Source organism: Leucoraja erinacea, chromosome 32 (assembly GCF_028641065.1).
Source record: "Leucoraja erinacea ecotype New England chromosome 32, Leri_hhj_1, whole genome shotgun sequence".
Classification (NCBI taxonomy): Eukaryota; Metazoa; Chordata; class Chondrichthyes; order Rajiformes; family Rajidae; genus Leucoraja; species Leucoraja erinaceus.
In genome coordinates, this window is record NC_073408.1 from 12,332,817 (window position 1) to 12,353,165 (window position 20,349).

Here is a 20,349-nt window from a genome sequence, read left to right on the forward strand (position 1 = left end):
ACACAGAAACGTTGCAGCACAAGAACAAGTCTTTGACCCACAGTGACAAACAATACCAAGACCATCCATGTATGTACCTACACATAATCCATATCCCTCCATTCCCTATATCCATATGCATATTCAAACTTATTTTGTATTTGCCTCAACCATCGACTCTGGCAACCCATTCCAGGCACTAGTCACATTCTGTGTAAAAAGAAGTTGCCACTCAAATCTCTTTTAAACAGTGTTACTTTCAACTTAAAATGATTGGTATTGGATTATCATTGTTACGCCCACTGATACTATAAAAACTTTGTTTTGCTTGCTATCCAGGCAAATCACAAGGCGAGATTTAGATCACAATTAACCTTCTTTCCACATCTTCGGGTTGTGGAAAGAAACCCAGAGCACAAGGAAAATGAGTAAATTCCATTCAGACAGACCACAAGGTCAAGATTGAACCGAGGTATCTGGGGCTGTGCGGCAGCAGCTCTACCAGTAACAGTTAACAGAGAACTTATTTCCACTGTAGAGAAATAGTCTGAAGAAGGGTCTCGACCCAAAACATCGCCTATTTCCTTCGCTCCATAGATGCTGCCTCACCCGCTGAGTTTCTCCAGCATTTTGTCTATACAGATGTTGCTGCAGAGCCTATGACGGTCCGGAGAGATTGTTGAGCTGCATACACCAACTATGATCCACCTGATGATAGACAAAGAGGGGTCTTGTCTCATATATAACAAAAGTAGATTGTAGTCATCAACAACTAATATGATAATCAGTTTTTCAACACCTTGACTTGATGAAAAATAAAAAAGAAACAGGTGAACCTATTCAGCAACTATTATGATCATGTGGCTCCTATGCCTCAACCACTTTGCAGGCCATATCCTCTGATTCCCTTAGCATTCAAAAAGTTACAATCTCATCCTTGAATAGCTTCAGCTAATGAGCATCACAGTCCTCTGAGGTAGAAATATCCAAAACACAGAATATAGAACATTACAGCACAAGCACAAGCCCTTCGGGGCATAATGTTTGTGCAAAATATGATGTCAACACAATTTCTTATTTACCTATGCATAATCCATATCCCTCCCTCCATTCCCTGTATGCATTTTCAAAAGCCCCTTAAATGCCACTATCACATCTGCCTCAGTTATGAGTCTCTGTATGAAGAAACTTATACCTGTGTACAAAGGAACATGTATTGGCTTTTTTAATTTAAATCATATTCCAATTACAATTAGATGGAAGTGTTTTCACACAAGGTGCTTGAGCAACTCAGCGGGTCAGGCAGCATTTCTGCAGGACTGGATAGGTGACGTTTCGGGTCGGAATCCTTCATTCTGAAGAGGGACCCCAACCCGAAACATCCACCTGTCCATGTCCTCCACCAATGCTGCCTGATCTGTTGAGTTCATCCAGCACCTTAAGTATTTTAATGTTGTGAGACAGTAATGCCCCTGTCCCACTTAGGAAACCTGAACGGAAACCTCTGGAGACTTTGCGCCCCACCCAGGGTTTCCGTGCGGTTCCCGGAGGTTTTTGTCAGTCTCCCTACCTGCTTCCACTACCTGCAACCTCCGGCAACCACCTGCAAACTCCGGGAACCACACGGAAACCTTGGGTGGGGCGCAAAGTCTCCAGAGGTTTCCGTTCAGGTTTCCTAAGTGGGACAGGGGCATTATAAATCTATTCTTTTATTCAAGACTATTAACCATAATGTCACTCTATATCATGTTGCTGCTTGTTAATTATTCATCCATGCGTGTAAGTAATCACTTCTTAACTTTAGCCGGCTGTGTTTCATGTGTTGTGTCTAAACTGTGTTGAGTGTTCTCACTTTTTTTTTACATGGTGATCTTGATTTCTTAATTCATGCATTTGAAAGCGAGTTGTCAGGGTGCCAATAAGTTAATTATAAAATGTTAGGAAAAGGAAAATGTTAATGCTTCTTCACAATAAGCACATAATGCAATCAACATTTTAAAAAATTTCATGAAAATCACCCCTTGCTTAAAATAATTGGATTGCCGACCAAGTATTGAGACACTGGAGTTATTTATTTCACAGGAAGTTCTCAGTTTAAGAAGGATTTTCAATTTATGAACAACATTCAATAAAACACTGGCTCATAGAACCAACAAGACCAACCATTTCAATCCCCTGCCCATATACACAAATTTGGAAAGATAGCAGGCTTGTTTCAGAGACTCATGCAGCAAGGAAACAGACCGTTCAACTCACTGAGTCCCTGACGTCTATTAGCCACCCATTTGCACTAATTCTACATTAATCTTACTTTATTATCTCCACATTCTCATCACCTCCTCCCTGATTCTACAACTGACCTAATCACTGGGGGCAGTTTACAATGGCCAGTTAAGGGCCTGTCCCACTTGGGGCGTCATTTGCGCGTCACGCAGGTGGCGCACGAGGATTTTGAGAATCCCAAAATCCTGGGGCACCGCGCGCTACCGCACGTCACTGCCTACGCCAAGTCTCACCACGCGCCATGCGCGTGTCACAATGCGTAAATAGCGCGCAAATAACGCCCAAGTGGGACAGGCCCTTTAACCTACAATGCACACATCTTTGGAAAATGGGAGGAAACCAGAGGACCCAGAGATAAACCGCATGGTCACAGAAGAACATGAAAACTCCACACAGACAGCACCAAAGGTCAAGATTGCACCAGGGTTGCTGGTACTCTTAGGGATCCATTTGACTTCATGATTATACTGGTTATTCTGATGAAAGGGCCTGATCTGAAATGTCACTGGTCCATTCCCCCCTCAGTTACTGCCTGTTCGATTGGTTTGCTCAAAGTGGCATACATGACATCTGGACATTCCTGCCTCTTTATCATTGTCAAGGCATGATGCTGGCCTTTTGCATTCAGTATCCCAGTGGAAGTTGGAATGCAACATTTGAGAAGGTGTTCATTGCCATTTTGAGACCATTAGTGATTAATAACAATAAATTAAAAAAACAGGATTGGATCACTTAGATCCTTGTGTATGTTCTGACATTCAATAAGATCTGTTGGCTGACCATTTATGTCAGTGCTACTGGGGTTGAGAATTCCAAACATTCGCTACCATCTGGGTGAAGAGATTACTTTTAGCTCTGTCCTGAATGGCTGACCCATCCTTTGAAAACAAAGATAGACACAAATGCTTGAGTAACTCAGCGGGACAAGCAGCACCTCTGGAGAGAAGGAATGGGTGACATTTTGGGTAGAGACCCTTCTTCAGACAGAGTTACTCCAGCATTTTCTTTGGTGTATTCCTTTGGCATTTCCTTCCCACACACCTTCACTTAAAACTGTGAGGACTGTTTTTTGACATCAGGGGAAACACAAAATTTGCATCCACCTATTTACTCTGCTGTAAAAAATTTCTTTCAATTAGATCATCTTCTGTTTTTGTCAACTCGATATCGTACAGGCCCTGTCTGTTTAATCTTTTCTCATGGGATAAACCCATCATCCCAGGAATTACTGATAATACTTTGCTGATTCCCCTTTATCACAAGTACAGAGGGGAGTTCAGACTAGTTCGCACAATAATCCAGATATCATCTCACCAGGCACTATGTAACAGGTGTATGAAGAATGAGATTTCTACTCCTGTATCTTGCAAATATCTTGCAATCAAGACCATACCATATTTGCCTTCCTAATTGATTGCAATTAAGAAGGCAATTAATAGGTAATTAATGATGACATTACAATTGACACGGATATCCTGGAAATGAATATTTTAAAAGTTAAAAGTTAACAGACACTGGATTAATTCAAATGAATTGCTTTAAACCAACTAAAACAATGTGAGAAGAATAAGAGACCAGAAACATCATATTATTGCCCCCTCCATGACAAACCCGGAACATAACTCGAGAGAGATTTTTACACAAATTGTATTCTCTACAAAATAAACACATTTTGCCTTGAATCTAGGCCGCTGTTGGTTCATGTTTCACCTCCACATGTGAAAGCAGATTATGTGAAAATCTGCTGTGGTTTTGATTGATCATTACTCTGAGTTCACTAAGCAGACAGGTCTCCATTAAAGCCAGCTGGTATTAGCTAGTGATTTAATTTTAGGATGCATGTGAAATTGTGCACGCACAGTTTGCCTCCATGGGACTGAAATTGTCTAGCACAAAAAAACAAAATGAAGGCTGACCAAAGTTTATTTGATAAGATGAAAAAGGATTACATTTGAATTCTGACCCATCTTGGAGATGCTACAGGTAAGGGTAGGAAATTATTCCATCCAAGAGAACATGCAACACAAGTTGTTGAAGGTGTTACTAACCACATTTCCAACAAGGAATGTCATGCTACAAAGGAAGGGAAGGAATTAATATTTTCAATGATGGACACTCTGTTAGGAGATAGAATTAATCCATGATGTGCCCATCTGCATTTGGACGCAATGCATTGCGACTAATCAGTTCAGTTTAGTTTATTGTCACGTGTACCGAGGTACAGTGAAAAGCTTTCATTGAGGTGGCCTGTGGCACCAATTTTGCTCCGTACCAATCCCCACTCCTATCTGCTTAACTATCTTAAGTTGGGCTTAGACTCTGATCTCACTTTATATAATACCGAGATGCAAGGAACTGCGGATGTTTGAATCTTGAGCAAAACGCAAAATGATAAAGGAACTCAGGGGGCACAAGCAACAATTGTGGAGGAAATGAACATACAACATTTCGAGGTTGTGATCCTTCTTTAGATTAGTAGCAGTGGTGGAAGAAAGCTCGAAAGGAGAGGTGAGGGGAGGACAAAGCCTGGCAAGTGTAGGTGGATACAGGTGAGGGGACTTTTAATTGGCAGAACGTGACAAAAATCAAGAGGTGAAAACGTGATTTTAAAAAAAGAGAGAGGATGGGGGTATTACTTGAAATTAGAGAATTCTATGTTCATACCATTGGGTTATAAGCTGTCCAAACTGAATAATATGGTGCACTTTCTCCACTTTGCGTGTGGCCTCACTCTGGCAATGGAGGAGACCAAGGACAAAAGGGTCAGTATGTGAATAGTTTAGGGGAATGGCCTTGTGCTTGTCCTCCAGAATCTCTTATACCCTCTTTGATTTCACAGCCATAAAGTCGCAATGCATCCTAAATAGTAATGCGATGGGTATTTGGAATGTGTTTTGTCATTGTTTTAATTCGGATTGTTATGAGCTAGGGACTCATGGAAACAGGCTCTTTACCTTATCGAGTCTGTGCCATCCATCATCTGACCTTTCACACTAATCCTACACTAATCCCATTCTTTCATTACTATCAACTCCTCCCAGATTCTCCCACTCATCTACACGGTAGGGGAACTTTATTGTGACCAATTAAACTACCAACCTGCTTGTGTTTGGGATGTGGGAGGAAACCAGAAGACCCAAGGAAACCAACGTGGTCACAGGGAAACATGCATCCTGCACCAAAAGTCAAGATTGAATTAGGGTCACTGGAGCTGTGGGACAGCAGCTTTACCTGCTGTGCCTCTGTGCCAAGTCTACACTTGGCCTTGCCGATGAGGTTACAGGAGACTTGGCGACCGTTTCGTTGACATTTGTGATCAGTCCACTGAGGCCTACTAGATTTCCCGGTTGCTAACCATTTTAATTCCCCTTCCCAATCCCATACTGACTTTTCTGTCCTTGGCCTCCTCCATTGCCAGAGTGAGGCCACACGCAAACTGGATAAACCACACCTCTTATTCCACTATGGTAGCTTAAAACCCAATTGAATTCACCAATTTTAGGTAACCTCTAACTAATTCCCCCCACCTCCTCTCCCCTGTGCCCACCTGGACCCACCTATTTTTATCCTCCCCTCCTGCAACGTTAATTCCTCTATAAATCCCCCTTTACCTACGTCCACCTGTTACCTGCCATGCCATGTCCAGTCTCTCCCCTCTTCTTTCCCCTCCCCCCCCCCCCCCCCCCCCCCCCCCCCCCCCCCCCCCCTACAATCGATCTGAAGAAGGGTCTCAACCCGAAATGTCACCTGTCCATATTCACCAGAGATGCTGCCTGACCTGCTGAGTTACTCCAGCACTTTGTGTACTTTTCGGTAAACCAGTATCTGCAGTTCCTTGTTTGTAGTATGACTTTTGAGGCAAGATACAACTATTCTTGCAGTACACATTTAAAAAACGAGCAAGTGAACTTGGAACCCACCTAGTTTAAAATCCCACCCTATCCAAATATGTGTCTAAAAGATAAACTGTGCACAAATGATTTGTTCAATGACCAAAACTGCCTACACTAAGCTGTGGTGTCTTTCACTGTCTATAGACATGTCTGTGCCATTTCTGGCCTTGATCATTACAAATTCAGGTGCTCTTTGTTCCATTCTTCATTCCTTTATCCCGCTGCCTTTACTGCATTTATTACTGACAGTACTTTAGCAGTAATACGTTACCAAATTGGAGGGTGACCTACCTTTAATGTGTAATGATCATTAACCATGTTGCTATCTCTCTTTGAGTAATTCTGTTCCTGCAAATAAATTGCAGGTATTTCAGTTGCCCTTCAGCCAAACTTACTTTTCTAGTACGATCTCTACATGCACGTACACAAGCAGCAGAATAGAAAACTTCAAATTCATTTCTCAACACCACTAATCTAGAACTTTGGTCTGAAATTCATTATTGGTTGTTGAATCTTTGGAATGAAACATCACTGTCTGCGTCAAGAAAGTAATTACATTTCTTAATAGTGTAGAATATAAATAAGTCTCATTAGCTTGAACTCTTTCTCTAAATTGAATAGATATGAGCTGGAGAGACAGAAGTACTGACTGCTACATTTACTGTAATCTTATTACTTACTCAACAGGGAGCTCAAAAGTTAAGAGCAGCTTGGCTTGAATCCAAGGCCAGTGTTTGGAGTTATATCCCCCTCTGAAGGCCAAATTTTCTGGATTAAGTGGCCCTAGCTGTCCCCGACTGCACCATCTTATTGAGACGTGGTATTTCAGTTTCATTACCACACAGATACTAATGCCCCTGTCCCACTTAGGAAACCTGAACGGAAACCTCTGGAGACTTTGCAGTTCCCGGAGGTTGCAGGTGGTTGCTGGAGGTTGCAGGTAGTGGAAGCAGGTAGGGAGATTGACAAAAACCTCCGGGAACCGCACGGAAACCTTGGGATGGCGCAAAGTGTCCAGAGGTTTCCGTTCAGGTTTCCTAAGTGGGACAGGGGCATAAGACAGCGGGGCTTGTTTTCAACAACCAGAATAATAGGGAAGATATCCCGATATAATTAACTTCTGCATAGATAGGACAGTTAATTTTGTTTTCAGGCATACTGTTCTAAAATTAGATCCATCGCAATGAAATGCCCTACAACTGACCAAAGTCAAAACCCTTGAGAATAGTTATTGATTTACCTTCAAAGTTGCCGCATGTTAGTAAAGGCTTTAACATGTCAGCTGAACAGCGTAATGAACTGCTCCATTGCCGAGTCAATCAGGCTTCATCCCTAGCCACTAAGTTACTGAGCTCATGCTGTAATGTACCCACCCATGCACTTCAGCAACAGCCTTACAGTGGGTCAAATCAACTGGAATATCTGTGCATGAAGGAACTGCAGATGCTAGTTTAAACTAAAGATAAATACAAAATGCTGGAGTAACTCGGGCAGCATCTCTGGAGAGAAGGAATGGGTGACGTTTCACGCCGAAGAAGGGTGTCGACCTGAAATGTCACCCTTCCCTTCTCTCCAGAGATGCTGCCTGTCCCGCTGAGTTACTCCAAAATTTTGTGTCTATCAACTGCAATATCAATAGGTACTCAATGTGAAAAGACCATCAGACACATAATAAAAATCAGCTTGTGCACTGCCTTTTTCAGATTGGTCATGATGTGCCAAGGATAGGCAGAAGAAAACTGTATTTATTTTATTTTTAATTACCTCTCTATCCTCATCAAATTGTAGTTGATCCAGTCGCTATTTATGTTACTAAACCTAAACCATAAAGACACATATAACTAATCTCCTGGATCCTATTCGGTTTACAATTCATTTGACCATTATCTCCTCCGAGTCAATCTGGTCAAATGTATTGTAAACCGAATATAAATAAGTTCACTGTCTATAGAAATATGACTTGTCCGCAATCCAGTTTTCTGAGGGAGCAGGAGAGTTCTCTGTGGGATCTGTTGGTGCTTGCTATGGTGGATATGTGGGTTGTGTTTGCCATGTTGTGTGCTCCTTCCATTGTTGATATATAGCCTAGTCATGCCCTCACCATACATACTCAAGGAACCCGGTATCTTCCCTGCTGCTGTCTCTCCGTTTGATGTCATGGGCTCGAGATTCCCATGAATTGATGAAGATGTTGTATATTACCAAGGAGACTTTGAGAAATCCTCGAAGCATCAATTTCCATGAATTCTCCTGCCATGATTGAAGTAATTGTTCCTACTTTATTTGAAATTGTTCTGACTCATAGGTGTGTATTTGAAAAAATATTGCGTTTGGTTAGTGTTTTGTTCTTAATAAAGAATGACAGCTCAAAATGGAATAAATCAGCTTTTATTTCAGCGAAATATTCTATTACAGCAGCATCTTGGCATTGTGCTTCCGTCGAGAAAGGATAAATGAGATAAATATCACTTATTCTTAAAGACAATGAGGTTAATTTTAACCTAATTTGCTCATCACGAGACTATCGGGAACAGAGCACTGCTGGTTTTAAAGTACATTAGATTTGTTTCTCCATTTAAGTCATGGGAAAGTAATATTGGATGGAGATTAAACATTGTGCCATGGGATTCCTGCCAAGCGAACTGGGTTAAAATCATCCCCAAGATGTCTCCAATGTAACTTCCACCTCATCCAAATTCTTTCCAATCTCAACAACAGCAAGGCATAAATGCAATTCTTCAAATATTCTTTGAAAAGCAGCGATTATAATTGAAGAATTGCAGTTGTAATCTGTGACAGTAATGAATAATGTGACCTGCTTTGCAATCTTCACTCACAATCTAATGAACTTCCACACATTCATGGCAGCTGCACATGCAACAAAACATTCATCAAACTCACAGCAGGCACACAGCTTATCAGATTTTACCTGGATTTTTTGAGTCTCTTGTTTGTGATGCACCAAAATAAAATGTTTAAGCTAATATCTCTGTAGATACAGTTAAATAATGATAAAGTGCAAATTCAAGAATTTAACTATGAATATTTTTCAAAAAATAAATACCATGTTCCACTTTTATCTTTAACCCATACACATTCTTGTACCTTATCGTGACACAGGAGGAGGCTATTGTCCATCGAGTTCATGGTACCAATTCCTTTTGTCCCATTCCTCCTCTCATTATTTCCCTGTACACCTACAACTACTTCTGCTTCACACATGCCATCAACTCATCTTTGATCCCTTTTTTGCCATTAAGCTCTGCTAAAGGGCATTTCTCAATGGCCAATAAACCTACCCACACTGCTTAGACATTAGATTTTAGAGTTTAGATCACCCGGTACACAAACACTATACTACGCACTAGGGATCATTTACAACTTTTTTTACCAAAGCCAATTAACCAACAAACCAGTACGTCTTTGGAGTGTTGGAGGAAACCAGAGCACCTGGAGAAAACCCATACGGTCACAGGGAGAATGTACAAACTCTGTACAGACAGCACCCGTGATCAGTGTCGAACTGGGGTCCCATGCGCTGTAAGGCAGAAACTCTACCATTGCACCACTATGCCACCTATGGTCCTAGAGAGAATGTGCAATTTCCGCACAGGTAGCACAGAGACCTGTGAGGCAGCAGCATTAACTGCTGTATCACTATACTGTCCTAAGTTAGAAGAAACCAAATGAGATTACAGATTACAATGTGATCATGACAATGCATGACCTGGCTGCCGATTTAAGCTTTAACCTCAACTTGTCTGTTGTGCTTCAGATCCAGCACGAGTTGTCAATATGCCTCCCGTCATTTATCTGCCAGTTGGAATGCCCGGATATATCAAGTGCCCAGTGGATGCAAATCCTCCAGCAACACAGGTCAAGTGGACTAAAGATGGACGGCCACTGAAGATTGAAAAGGTAACAATTAGGATTTAATGTTAAAGCAACCTTAGTTGATGCTGTCGGCCAGAGTATGAGATCCTGAGTCTGCTGCTTCTGTGATGGTTCCTCAAAGATTAATGACATTTACCCTGCTTTGGTCGAAAAGAAGGATTTTATAAGCAATAAGCAAATACATTACAGGGTGATCACTCGGTAGATCTAAGGGCCTATTTCCATGCTGTATCTCTAAAGTCTAAAGTTTATTACTGCTAAATTAGAGTCATGCAAGTTTCTGCCTTGTTATTCTTCCGAAGGATCAAAGTCAATAAAATGCAGAGTACATAATCCTTCAATTCCTCTTCATATTCATATTTAGAGGAGCTATGATGTGTAATGTGCCTAGAATGGCATGTTGGGCTACAATGACCAGTCTGTGCAGATCTTAGAAGGCATAGAGCTGGTGTGTTATATTGGGTCACTGTGCTTCTAGCCCAGTGAAAGCATTATCTGGGGAAGTTGGCAAGTTCCACTCTCCAGTCCTCGGGTACAAGGACTTGGCTACACTCATGTACTGCTTCAGCCGAGGGACTGCAAATTAGGCAGTGCCATGCAATTTAATTGTGAGGATAAACTTCTTGCAGGCTGAAATGGGATAATGGTCATTTTTGACAATAACGCATTCCATAAATTACTCAACTAAATCATTCTTTGTGCACTGCCTTTGATCTTGACCTCAGCTCCCATTCCAGATTTTAAACATGACCACAAATATCAATCCTGATCACACACCTAGCCCCAGACCCCTTCCCCAATCAGACACCAACACAGGTCCTAGTCCTCATCACTGATCTAACCCAAACTTCCTGTTAATCCTGATTAATGATTTGATTCTCCCACACCTGGACACAACCTTTGTCCCAGAGGCCAAGTTTTCATTCACACTATGATCATCTGGCATGCCTGTGGTCCCAAGCTGCTATATATTGGCTGTGATGCTTTTGAGGTGCAAGCAATGATGCAATGCACATATATTCACTGATAACACTTGTATGTATTGAGTTCCAAATGGTGCATTTAAACCTGTGCCCAGCAAGTGTTGTTTGCAGTCAGGTTCAAGTTGAGTGATACAAGGATTAAATGGGCATCTAAATAGTGATGTAAGCTGCAAAGCAGATAGATATGCTTTTATTGTCACATTTTTTAATTCTGATTTTCAAACCTTTAAATCACTACTGGCGATATATGCTTAATTTGGAAATGTTGAATTATTTAATTATCACCCGTATCACTCAATTAGCAGGTAATAATTAAAATTGCTGTGTGGGATGCAACATTTTATTTAAAATTACGTTGTCAGGTTTCATCCATCGAAAAAACTATTTTAAATATCAACATTTAACAGCAGCACTTCCGATACCTGTTGATAGAACGTTGACAATGTTAACGATCAATGTTACCTAATATTAGCTCCTTGAAATAATGAGCACGTTTTTGCACAGAGATATTTCATCTCTCCATTACACCATCACCTTCTTGTCTCACCTTTTTCTAATATACCTACTCCTCTTCCCTTCTACTCGTCCTCCCAGCCACTGCTTTTTTCTCCCTTTATTCATTACCTCCATCCCTGGAGGTTATCAAATTATTAAGGAGAAATTAAGGAGGATCTGCTGTTGTCAGCAACTGATGTTTAACATGATAAAGTGGCCATGCCTACCTACAGCACTAACATCTGCAGTTGTTAACCATTTCTTCTGTACTTTTAAAGACGGATTAAAATGCTACAAGGCCGTTTGAAGGAAACAGAAGAGCTCTGCACAAAAATCAAAGGATTACCATTTTGCCATTGTTATTATCAGGACATACTAAATGATGGGGATTGATTTACTAATTTTAGCAAGTTTTATTTTCTTCATGAGTGCACTTATCTGCAAGCACGGTCCTTCAGAAGTCAATGAACATTGCATGTGTCAAAGATCAAAGTGACACAAGATAAGCTGCCAAAAGCTCCATGACTCCTGCTGGTTAAGCAAACATATAGATATATATATATATATATATATATATATATACAACACTCCACCACTCACCCGTTCCCCCAACGCAACCCGTTCCCCCAATGCAATATTCCACCACTCACCCATAGCCCCCAGATGCACAGGCATGGCTCATTTCCCCTCATCCCATCTCTGGCGCTGAAAGCGCTGTAAGGAAGCAACTCTACCGCAGCACCACCATGCCGCTCTGTGAGCAGACTTCCAACTAAGCCAAGGAGCACTTGCTAATTTTTATACTAGAATTAGCAAAGATTAATAAGAAAACCCTGCCTTTAAAATGAAAATAATAATACACTGCACCACTCTTTATATGTTAGTACGTGTGCCCAATTTGAAAATGGTTTAATTGATGGGCCATTAACCTGAAATATATTGACAATAAAGGACCTAAAGTGTTGGAGCATCTCAGCGGGTCAGGCAGCTTTTCTGGAGAAGCTGGATAGGTGATTTATCGGGTCAGCTCCTTTCTTCAGAAGAAGGGTCCCAACACGAAATGCCATCAATCCATATCCTTCAGAAATGCTGCCTGACCTGCTGAGTTGCTCCAAAATGTTGTGCCCTTTTGTCAAAACCACCATTTGCATGTCCTTGTTTCTATACATTGAATCTGATTCTCTCTCCACAAATCCTGTTGAGTATTACCAGCATATTTTTTTACTTTTTTTTCTTGGCAATGGCTGCTTTTGATTCAAACACTGCCCAGTACAATGTTATTGTCCAAAAAGCCACTTTAGTAGGATGTTCTGGTTGTATCGTGGTTGGTTGGCTTTTCTCACTTACAGTAACTTTCTCTGGCAGTTTCATGGTTGGAGTTTGCGGAATGATGGGACCATTGCTCTGGAGGAATCCACAGAAGAAGCTCTGGGCACTTACACCTGCATGCCTTACAATGCTCTTGGTACCATGGGCCAATCTAGCCCTGCTCGACTGGTGCTTAAGGTAAACTCAAACTATTTAACCCCATTCCTGCGTACAGTTTCACCGAGTAGAATTTTCTTTGATGGCATTCTTGCAATCATTTTGCTGTACCCATCAATTCAGTTAAAATGGAAGATCTAAATTCTGGGTCTATTTGAAATGATTGTATATTATTGAATAAACATTTAGGCTGTTGAATCATATTAACAGATTAACAACTGACAAATAGTTAAAGTTTCAAATATCCTCTCTCAGGAAAATATTGTTCACTGGTTAGTAAACATGTGTTTTCTTACCCAGTTTGTTCAGTTGCTACTCTCCCCAATGGTTTGTTGTACAACTTAGAAAAACAAGCAAAAAGTAATAAATTGGCTTTTCATCACACAGGATTGCTTCACTTCCGTTAGCTCTTAGGAATCACGGGAGGGGGGGAAAGCAGGAACGGGGTACTGACTAGGGACGATTTACGGAAACCAATTGCAAACTTGCACGTCTTTGGAATGTGGAAGGAAACCCGAGCACCCGGAGAAAACCCACGCGGTCACAAGGAGAATGTACAAACTGCATACAGACAACAGCCATAATCAGGATCGAACCCTGTAAGGCAACAACTCTATACTGGCGCTGTAAGGCAACAACTCTATACTGGCGCTGTAAGGCAACAACTCTTTACTGTGCCACTCTGCCACCCCTTTCCCTTAAAGGACTGTATGAGCTTCTTTAAATGAATAGACATGGTGGCGAGTGGCACGATATTGCCGTGGGGCAATGTCTGTACATGTTTAATATGTGATGTTCACCCACCATGGGTCCAATCACAGAAAATCATCATTTACATGTACAGTGATTGAAAGGTTTGCCACTGATAAGCATCAAATAGTTCCCGGGATGGCGGGACTGTCATATGCTGAGAGAATGGAGTGGCTGGACCTGTATACTCTGGAATTTAGAAGGATGAGAGGCAATCTTATTTAAACATATAAGATTAAGTGTTTGGACACGCTAGAGGCAGCAACCATGTTCCCGATGTTGGGGGAGTCCAGAACCAGGGGCCATATTTTAAAAATAATGGATAAGCCATTTAGAACAGAGATGAGGAAACACATTTTCACGCAGAGAGTTGTGAGTCTGTGGAATTCTCTGCCTCAGAGGGCAGTGGAGGCCCGTTCTCTGGATACTTTCAAGAGAGAGCTAGATAGGGCTCTTAAAGATAGCGGAGTCAGGGGATATGGGGAGAAGGCAGGAACGGGGTACTAATTGTGGATGATCAGCAATGATCACTTGAATGGCGGTGCTGGCTCGAAGGGCCAAATGGCCTACTCCTGCACCTATTGTCTATTGTCTATTGTCTATTGTCTATTGTCTATAACATAAAACACTAACCTTGTGATCAATACTGAAAGGTTTATATTTGTCCCCTAAAAATGAATGCAACTCTAACATCGGAGTCGATCCCTTGCCTGGGACTTTACATCGGGAGCTCGCAGTCTCGGGAGCTCCAACGATGCAGAGGTTCAACCAGCCCAACACAGGGTTCGATCGCCCGGTGCAGAGGGGCTGACATCCCCCCGATGCAGGAACTGACCGCCCCGATGTGGAGGGCCCAAATGCCGCCGATTACGTGAGTCGGGATCGTCCCGTCAACGGAGGGCTCAAGGTCCCTGACCTCAGGAGAGCAAAGAAGGGAAGAGATTTGCACCTATGTAAAAGTAAAAGATTACCAGATGAGAAAAATTGTGCAAGATCTCGAACGAATTAAGGCAGTAAGATAAAGGAGAAAAACACTTTTGGGAGGATTAGGAGAAAAATGTCAAGGATCAAGTCGGAGTCAATGCATTTCTTTATTGTCCACAGACTTGGGAGGATTTTCTTCATGGCACAGAGTCTTATCCTTTCTGGAGATGCATGCAAATGACAGAGGAGATTTCTGCGGCAAGGCAGTAGCGCGAGCAGCATTAATCTTCAACTGCTGCATCCATACAGCTCGAAGCAGAATCGCCGGCTCGAACAGTTCAAAGCAGCATTGGGCTAAACATCCAATCTTCAGATCACATGAATATGCAGGGGATGGAGGGATGAGATATATCACATGCAGGCAGAGGAGATTGCTTTAATTTGGTATTGTGAGCCGAAGGGGCTGTTCCTGAGTTGCACTGTGCCATGTTTTATGTTCCATGTTGATCACAAGTACCAATTTGAGAAGTTGAAGAGGAATTGCATTATATTCAGACGCCAGACTCTCAGCTTTGATGGTCTGCCCCAGGGGCTGGGAGGCATTGTTTATAGCCAGTTTTAGCAGAATGCTACACTCCAACAACCAACTTGCTGCGTCAGTCAGAATTATGCATCATGAAAATGGGCCTTTCAGCCCCAAAATAATGATGACAAAAGATGTTTATCAGACCTAGTCCCATTTCCTGTATTTGGCTCATATCCTTCTAAACCTTTTCTACCCATGTGCACGTCAAACTGTTTTTGAAACTTTGTAATTGTATCCACCTTTCCGGCTGCATCTGATAGTTCATGCGATATACCCACCACCAGCTGCGTGAAAAAGGTTGCCCCTCAGGACCCATTTAAATCATTCCGCTCTCAATTTAATTCCATGTCTTCCTGTTATAGACTCCCCTACCATGAGGAAAAGGCTGACCGCCCACCTTATCTACACCCCTCATAATTTTATACACCTCTATAATTTCAACCCTCGGACTCCTCAAGCAAAATGTCCCAGTCTATACAGCCTTTCTTTACAACTCAAGAATTCCAGTCCTAGTAGTGACCCATGAATTTTCTTTTTGCACTTTTCCAGCATTTTCATAGCTGAGCAGAGCATGCACATTACTCCTAGTATAACTCACCAACCATTTGTACAGATGCAATATAATTCCTCAATTCCTACACTCAATCTTATGACTGATGAAGGCAAGCTATATGCCTTCTTCAACACGTTGTCCACTTGAATCTGCTTTCTGTGTTAGGTCTTCAAGCCTTCACATCTATCATCGTTCTGTACTTGTATTTCTCGGTTAAGCAGTGATTTTCAGGAGAAGCGTTACCTTGTATTTGATAATGAGTTTTAAAATCTTCAACTAATTGCCATGCTTCTACAATGAGATCAACAAGAGCTAAGTATTTACTTTTTCCCATCATAGGGAGAAGAGCAGACAAAATGGTATGATTTAGTTTAGTTAGTTGATTGTCACACGTACCGAGGTACAGCTTTTTTGGTGTATTCTATCCACTCAGTGGAAAGACTACACGTGATTATATTCAAGCCGTTGTCAGTGTATAGATCTAAAAGATACTTGTATTCCCATGATAATACAACCACATTCTGATATCCTTTTGTAAGTATAAAATGATGCTCCAGTGATGAATTATAAATGACTTTTCTACTCAAGGATTTCAGAAAGTAAATTTACTGCGTATTTGTTTCCTGTGTTTGTATTCTGTTTTCCAGTTCTTGCTGTGCTTGCTGTTTCTAATGTTACCATTTGTCATGTAAACCGGAGTAACTAGGGCTCCCATTTGAAAAACTTTGATAGACCAACACCAGGCCAGATCTGGTCTGCCATACAATTGGCACAACAGTTATAGAAACATAGAAATATAAATTAGGTGCAGGAGTAGGCCATTCGGCCCTTCGAGCCTGCACCGCCATTCAATATGATCATGGCTGATCATCCAACTCAGTATCCCGTACCTGCCTTCTCTCCATACCCTCTGATCCCCTTAGCCACAAGGGCCAAATCTAACTCCCTCTTAAATATAGCCAATGAACTGGCCTCGACTACCCTCTGCGGCAGAGAGTTCCAGAGACTCACCACTCTCTGTGTGAAAAATGTTCTTCTCATCTCGGTTTTAAAGGATTTCCCCCTTATCCTTAAGCTGTGACCCCTTGTCCTGGACTTCCCCAACATCGGGAGCAATCTTCCTGCATCTAGCCTGTCCAACCCCTTAAGAATTTTGTAAGTTTCTATAAGATCCCCTCTCAACCTCCTAAATTCTAGAGAGTATAAACCAAATCTATCCAGTCTTTCTTCATAAGACAGTCCTGACATCCCAGGAATCAGTCTGGTGAACCTTCTCTGCACTCCCTCTATGGCAATAATGCCCTTCCTCAGATTTGGAGACCAAAACTGTACGCAATACTCCAGGTGTGGTCTCACCAAGACCCTGTATAACTGCAGTAGAACCTCCCTGCTCCTATACTCAAATCCTTTTGCAATGAAAGGAATGCAATGCAATGAAAAAATCCTTATGCCTCTGTCCCACTTAGGAAACCTGAACAGAAACCTCTGGAGACTTTGCGCCCCACCCAAGGTTTCCGTGCAGTTCCTGGAGGTTCCCGAAAGTTTTTGTCAGTCTCCCTACTTGCTCCCACTACCTGCAACCTCCGGCAACCACCTGCAACCTCCGGGAACCGTACGGAAACCTTGGGTGGGGCGCAAAGTCTCCAGAGGTTTCCATTAAGGTTTCCTAAGTGGGACAGGGGCAATATAGTCAACTCACCTTGCCTCATCTTTCCCAAATTCAAATCCTCTGTTACCTCTTTGGTTGCTCTTTGCATTTCAGCGCTAGTCCAAAGCTGTGAAGTCTGTTTTGACTACAATGCTACTTCAAAGGTACCGTGTTTTAGGACAAGTTTGTTACGATGACATAGGTGGTCAACTGATGATCTGTGTGATCATATCACCACATGGGGGCTAAAGGACAAGACCGTGACTTACATGGTAAACTATCAATGCAAGCGTATAAGAGCAAATATCTTCATTAACTAACCATCTTTACTTTATGAGGCAGAACTAAAATTATTTGTGAACCTTTTGACAATGATACTTAAAGTAATGTAGTTCTGAATGATTTCCCATGGCATTTATTCAAGCCAAGTCAAGAACAAGTATTGACTTTAAGTGAAGTGTAGTACAAAGGCCAGAGTAATCAGACCAGGGAGCGCAGTTATTATTTGCTCTCCATTTTGAAGTCATACATTGATCTTTTTTATATCCGTTATAAATTTCTTTGTCAATATTCATGAATATGAAGTGTTTCTGTGTAAACTTGTTGAATTATAATTACTTCTTTATGAGCAGCATGTAGAAATTTAAGGAGCAGTTGTCAGCATTTAGATTGGAACATTACCTTAAATGTTCTGAACAGGAAAAGCAGTTTCGTGGGCTGAGAGTGACAGCATTGGGGAATTAAAATGAAGCTACAAATTCTACAACATTTTTTTTTTTCACTTCACGTTTCGTATGTTTAGAATTTTGTACCAAAACGTATAAAATGACGGCTGTGAAAATAATTAAGTTGTTTCTGTTTCCCAGGATCCCCCTTACTTTACGGTGCTACCAGGCTGGGAATATCGGCAGGAGGTCGGTCGAGAACTGGTCATTCCATGTGCTGCTGCAGGTGATCCATTCCCTGTAATCTCCTGGAGGAAGGTACCAGAACCGTTGCTTTCTTTTTACCTACAAATGAAGCTGTCAGGGGAGGTTTGCTTTCATTCATATTATGGTTACTGATTGCATGAGGAAAACCCACTGCACTGGTTTGAGCAAGTCTTGGTGTCATTACATCAGGCTGAATGTGTGAGGTGAGGAGTGAACTGGGCAACTCATCCTTTCCCCTCTCTTCCCTGTGCCCACTGGGATTCACACCCATTTCTCCCCTTCTCCCTCCCTCTGCCCCTTCCCTTATCACCTACATTCCTTCCTCTGACTTTGAAATGTGTACATCTTCTATCTTTATCTCACACATGTTCCCGTTTCTTCTCTGGGATTTGTCCACTTCTCACTTACCAGCCATTCTCTTCCAGCCTTTGCCCCCCATCCCCACCACTATCTGAAGGAAGCCCCGACCTGAAATGTTGCCTTTTAATTTTTTCTCCAGACACGCTGACTGACCCTCCGAGTTACTCCAGCACTGAGTGTCCTTTTTTGGACAACAAATGTGATGTGTTGCCTGACATATCGAGCCCTTCCAAAATTATTGATGCTAGAGAACAGGCTTTTGGAGATTTTAAAACCCAAATAGGTCATTAAGAAAATTCTTACTACAGCTACCTATTCAAAGATAATGTTATCTATTTTTAGCAGCACTATGTTTCACTTGTTTGTTTCCTCTCTCTGCACTTAATTTCTTAATCATAGGCTGATTACTCAGACATTGAGAGTTGTGAAGCGAAGTGCAAAATGCAACTTCCGCTGGAGAGAGCAATCTCCTCAAGAGAAAGCTGAGGAAAACACTTATTCAATCTGCATCTTTAATCCTTTCCCTGTGTCCTTTGGGGCAAATCGGTTTGTAAAATGTTATAAAGGCATGGAATCTTATAGTGTGGAAATATGCTCTTCGGTCCAACTTGCCCACGCTGACCAACATGTCCCGACGGGCCGTGACTGTGGACTGAGACCGAGGCGAGAGGCCTTTATCGAGGCGCCGAGGTCTTGATGCCTCGCGGTTTGCCACGTAGAAGCTGTGTCGGGGCCCAGCCGGGGCCTCGCGGATCGGAGTCCGGTTCGGCGGAGTGTCCGACGGAGCACGCGGCTGGGACCCGGGTCGGCACCACAGAGGCGTGAAGTGGGGCGTCGTCAGCGGTGAGGCCTCGACGGCAGTGAAGCGGCGGCAGCGATGAAGCCTCAGGACGATGGGGCCTCAGCGTTGGTGAAGCCTCACGGCGGCAGTGGTGCCCCGCGGTCGACTCCTGCATCTATTTTCTATGTTTCTATAGTCACCTTTTTAGCATGTCCCTTTCTGTTTCCACTTCCATGCTTATTCAGCTGATCATAGTTAAAATGTTGTACAATATTAAACAGGCCCTTCTGCCCATCATATCCATGCTGACCCATTGCCCATCTATACTAATCCTATTTGCCAGCATTAGGTCCATATCCTTCAATGCCTTACCCACATAAGTGTCTATCTAAATGTGTCTTAAATATACTGTAAATAATCCATGCTGAACAAGTTCAAGTTTTATTTGGGTCTGGAAGCAAAACTTTTTAATTGTATAGATGCAGAATAACTGCTAATGGTGTACATTAATGTCAGAAGTCATATGTTAAACGGAGATGGTTCCTGACATCGGTATCCATCAGGTGTAATAAACAGGGAAAATGTGCATTCAAAACTAAGGATATAAATGGCCACTGAAGCGAGAAATCATTTCTCTCCTGCATTAAACCCATTTCTCTATCACAAAAACACGCCTCAGGGAATATGTGCAGATTGAAATTTTGTGTATTAAGATTTGAGTTTTGTCCTGGATGTTTATACAATTACTCGAATGCTTCTTGACTGTAAATTAGCTGAAAAGATAGTTGTTATTGTTTTCTGCA

The 20,349-nt window shown here is 42.0% G+C and overlaps 1 protein-coding gene across 1 annotated transcript in view; it reads left to right on the forward strand.

Moving 5' to 3' along the window:
- Positions 1-20,349, forward strand: part of igsf9bb (immunoglobulin superfamily, member 9Bb) — a 429,804-nt gene that overhangs the window by 364,047 nt on the left and 45,408 nt on the right. The window contains exons 8-10 of the mRNA XM_055660774.1: positions 9,931-10,073; positions 12,893-13,033; positions 18,340-18,456. Coding sequence (XP_055516749.1) covers positions 9,931-10,073; positions 12,893-13,033; positions 18,340-18,456 — 401 coding nt within the window. The remainder of the gene's footprint in view (positions 1-9,930; positions 10,074-12,892; positions 13,034-18,339; positions 18,457-20,349) is intronic.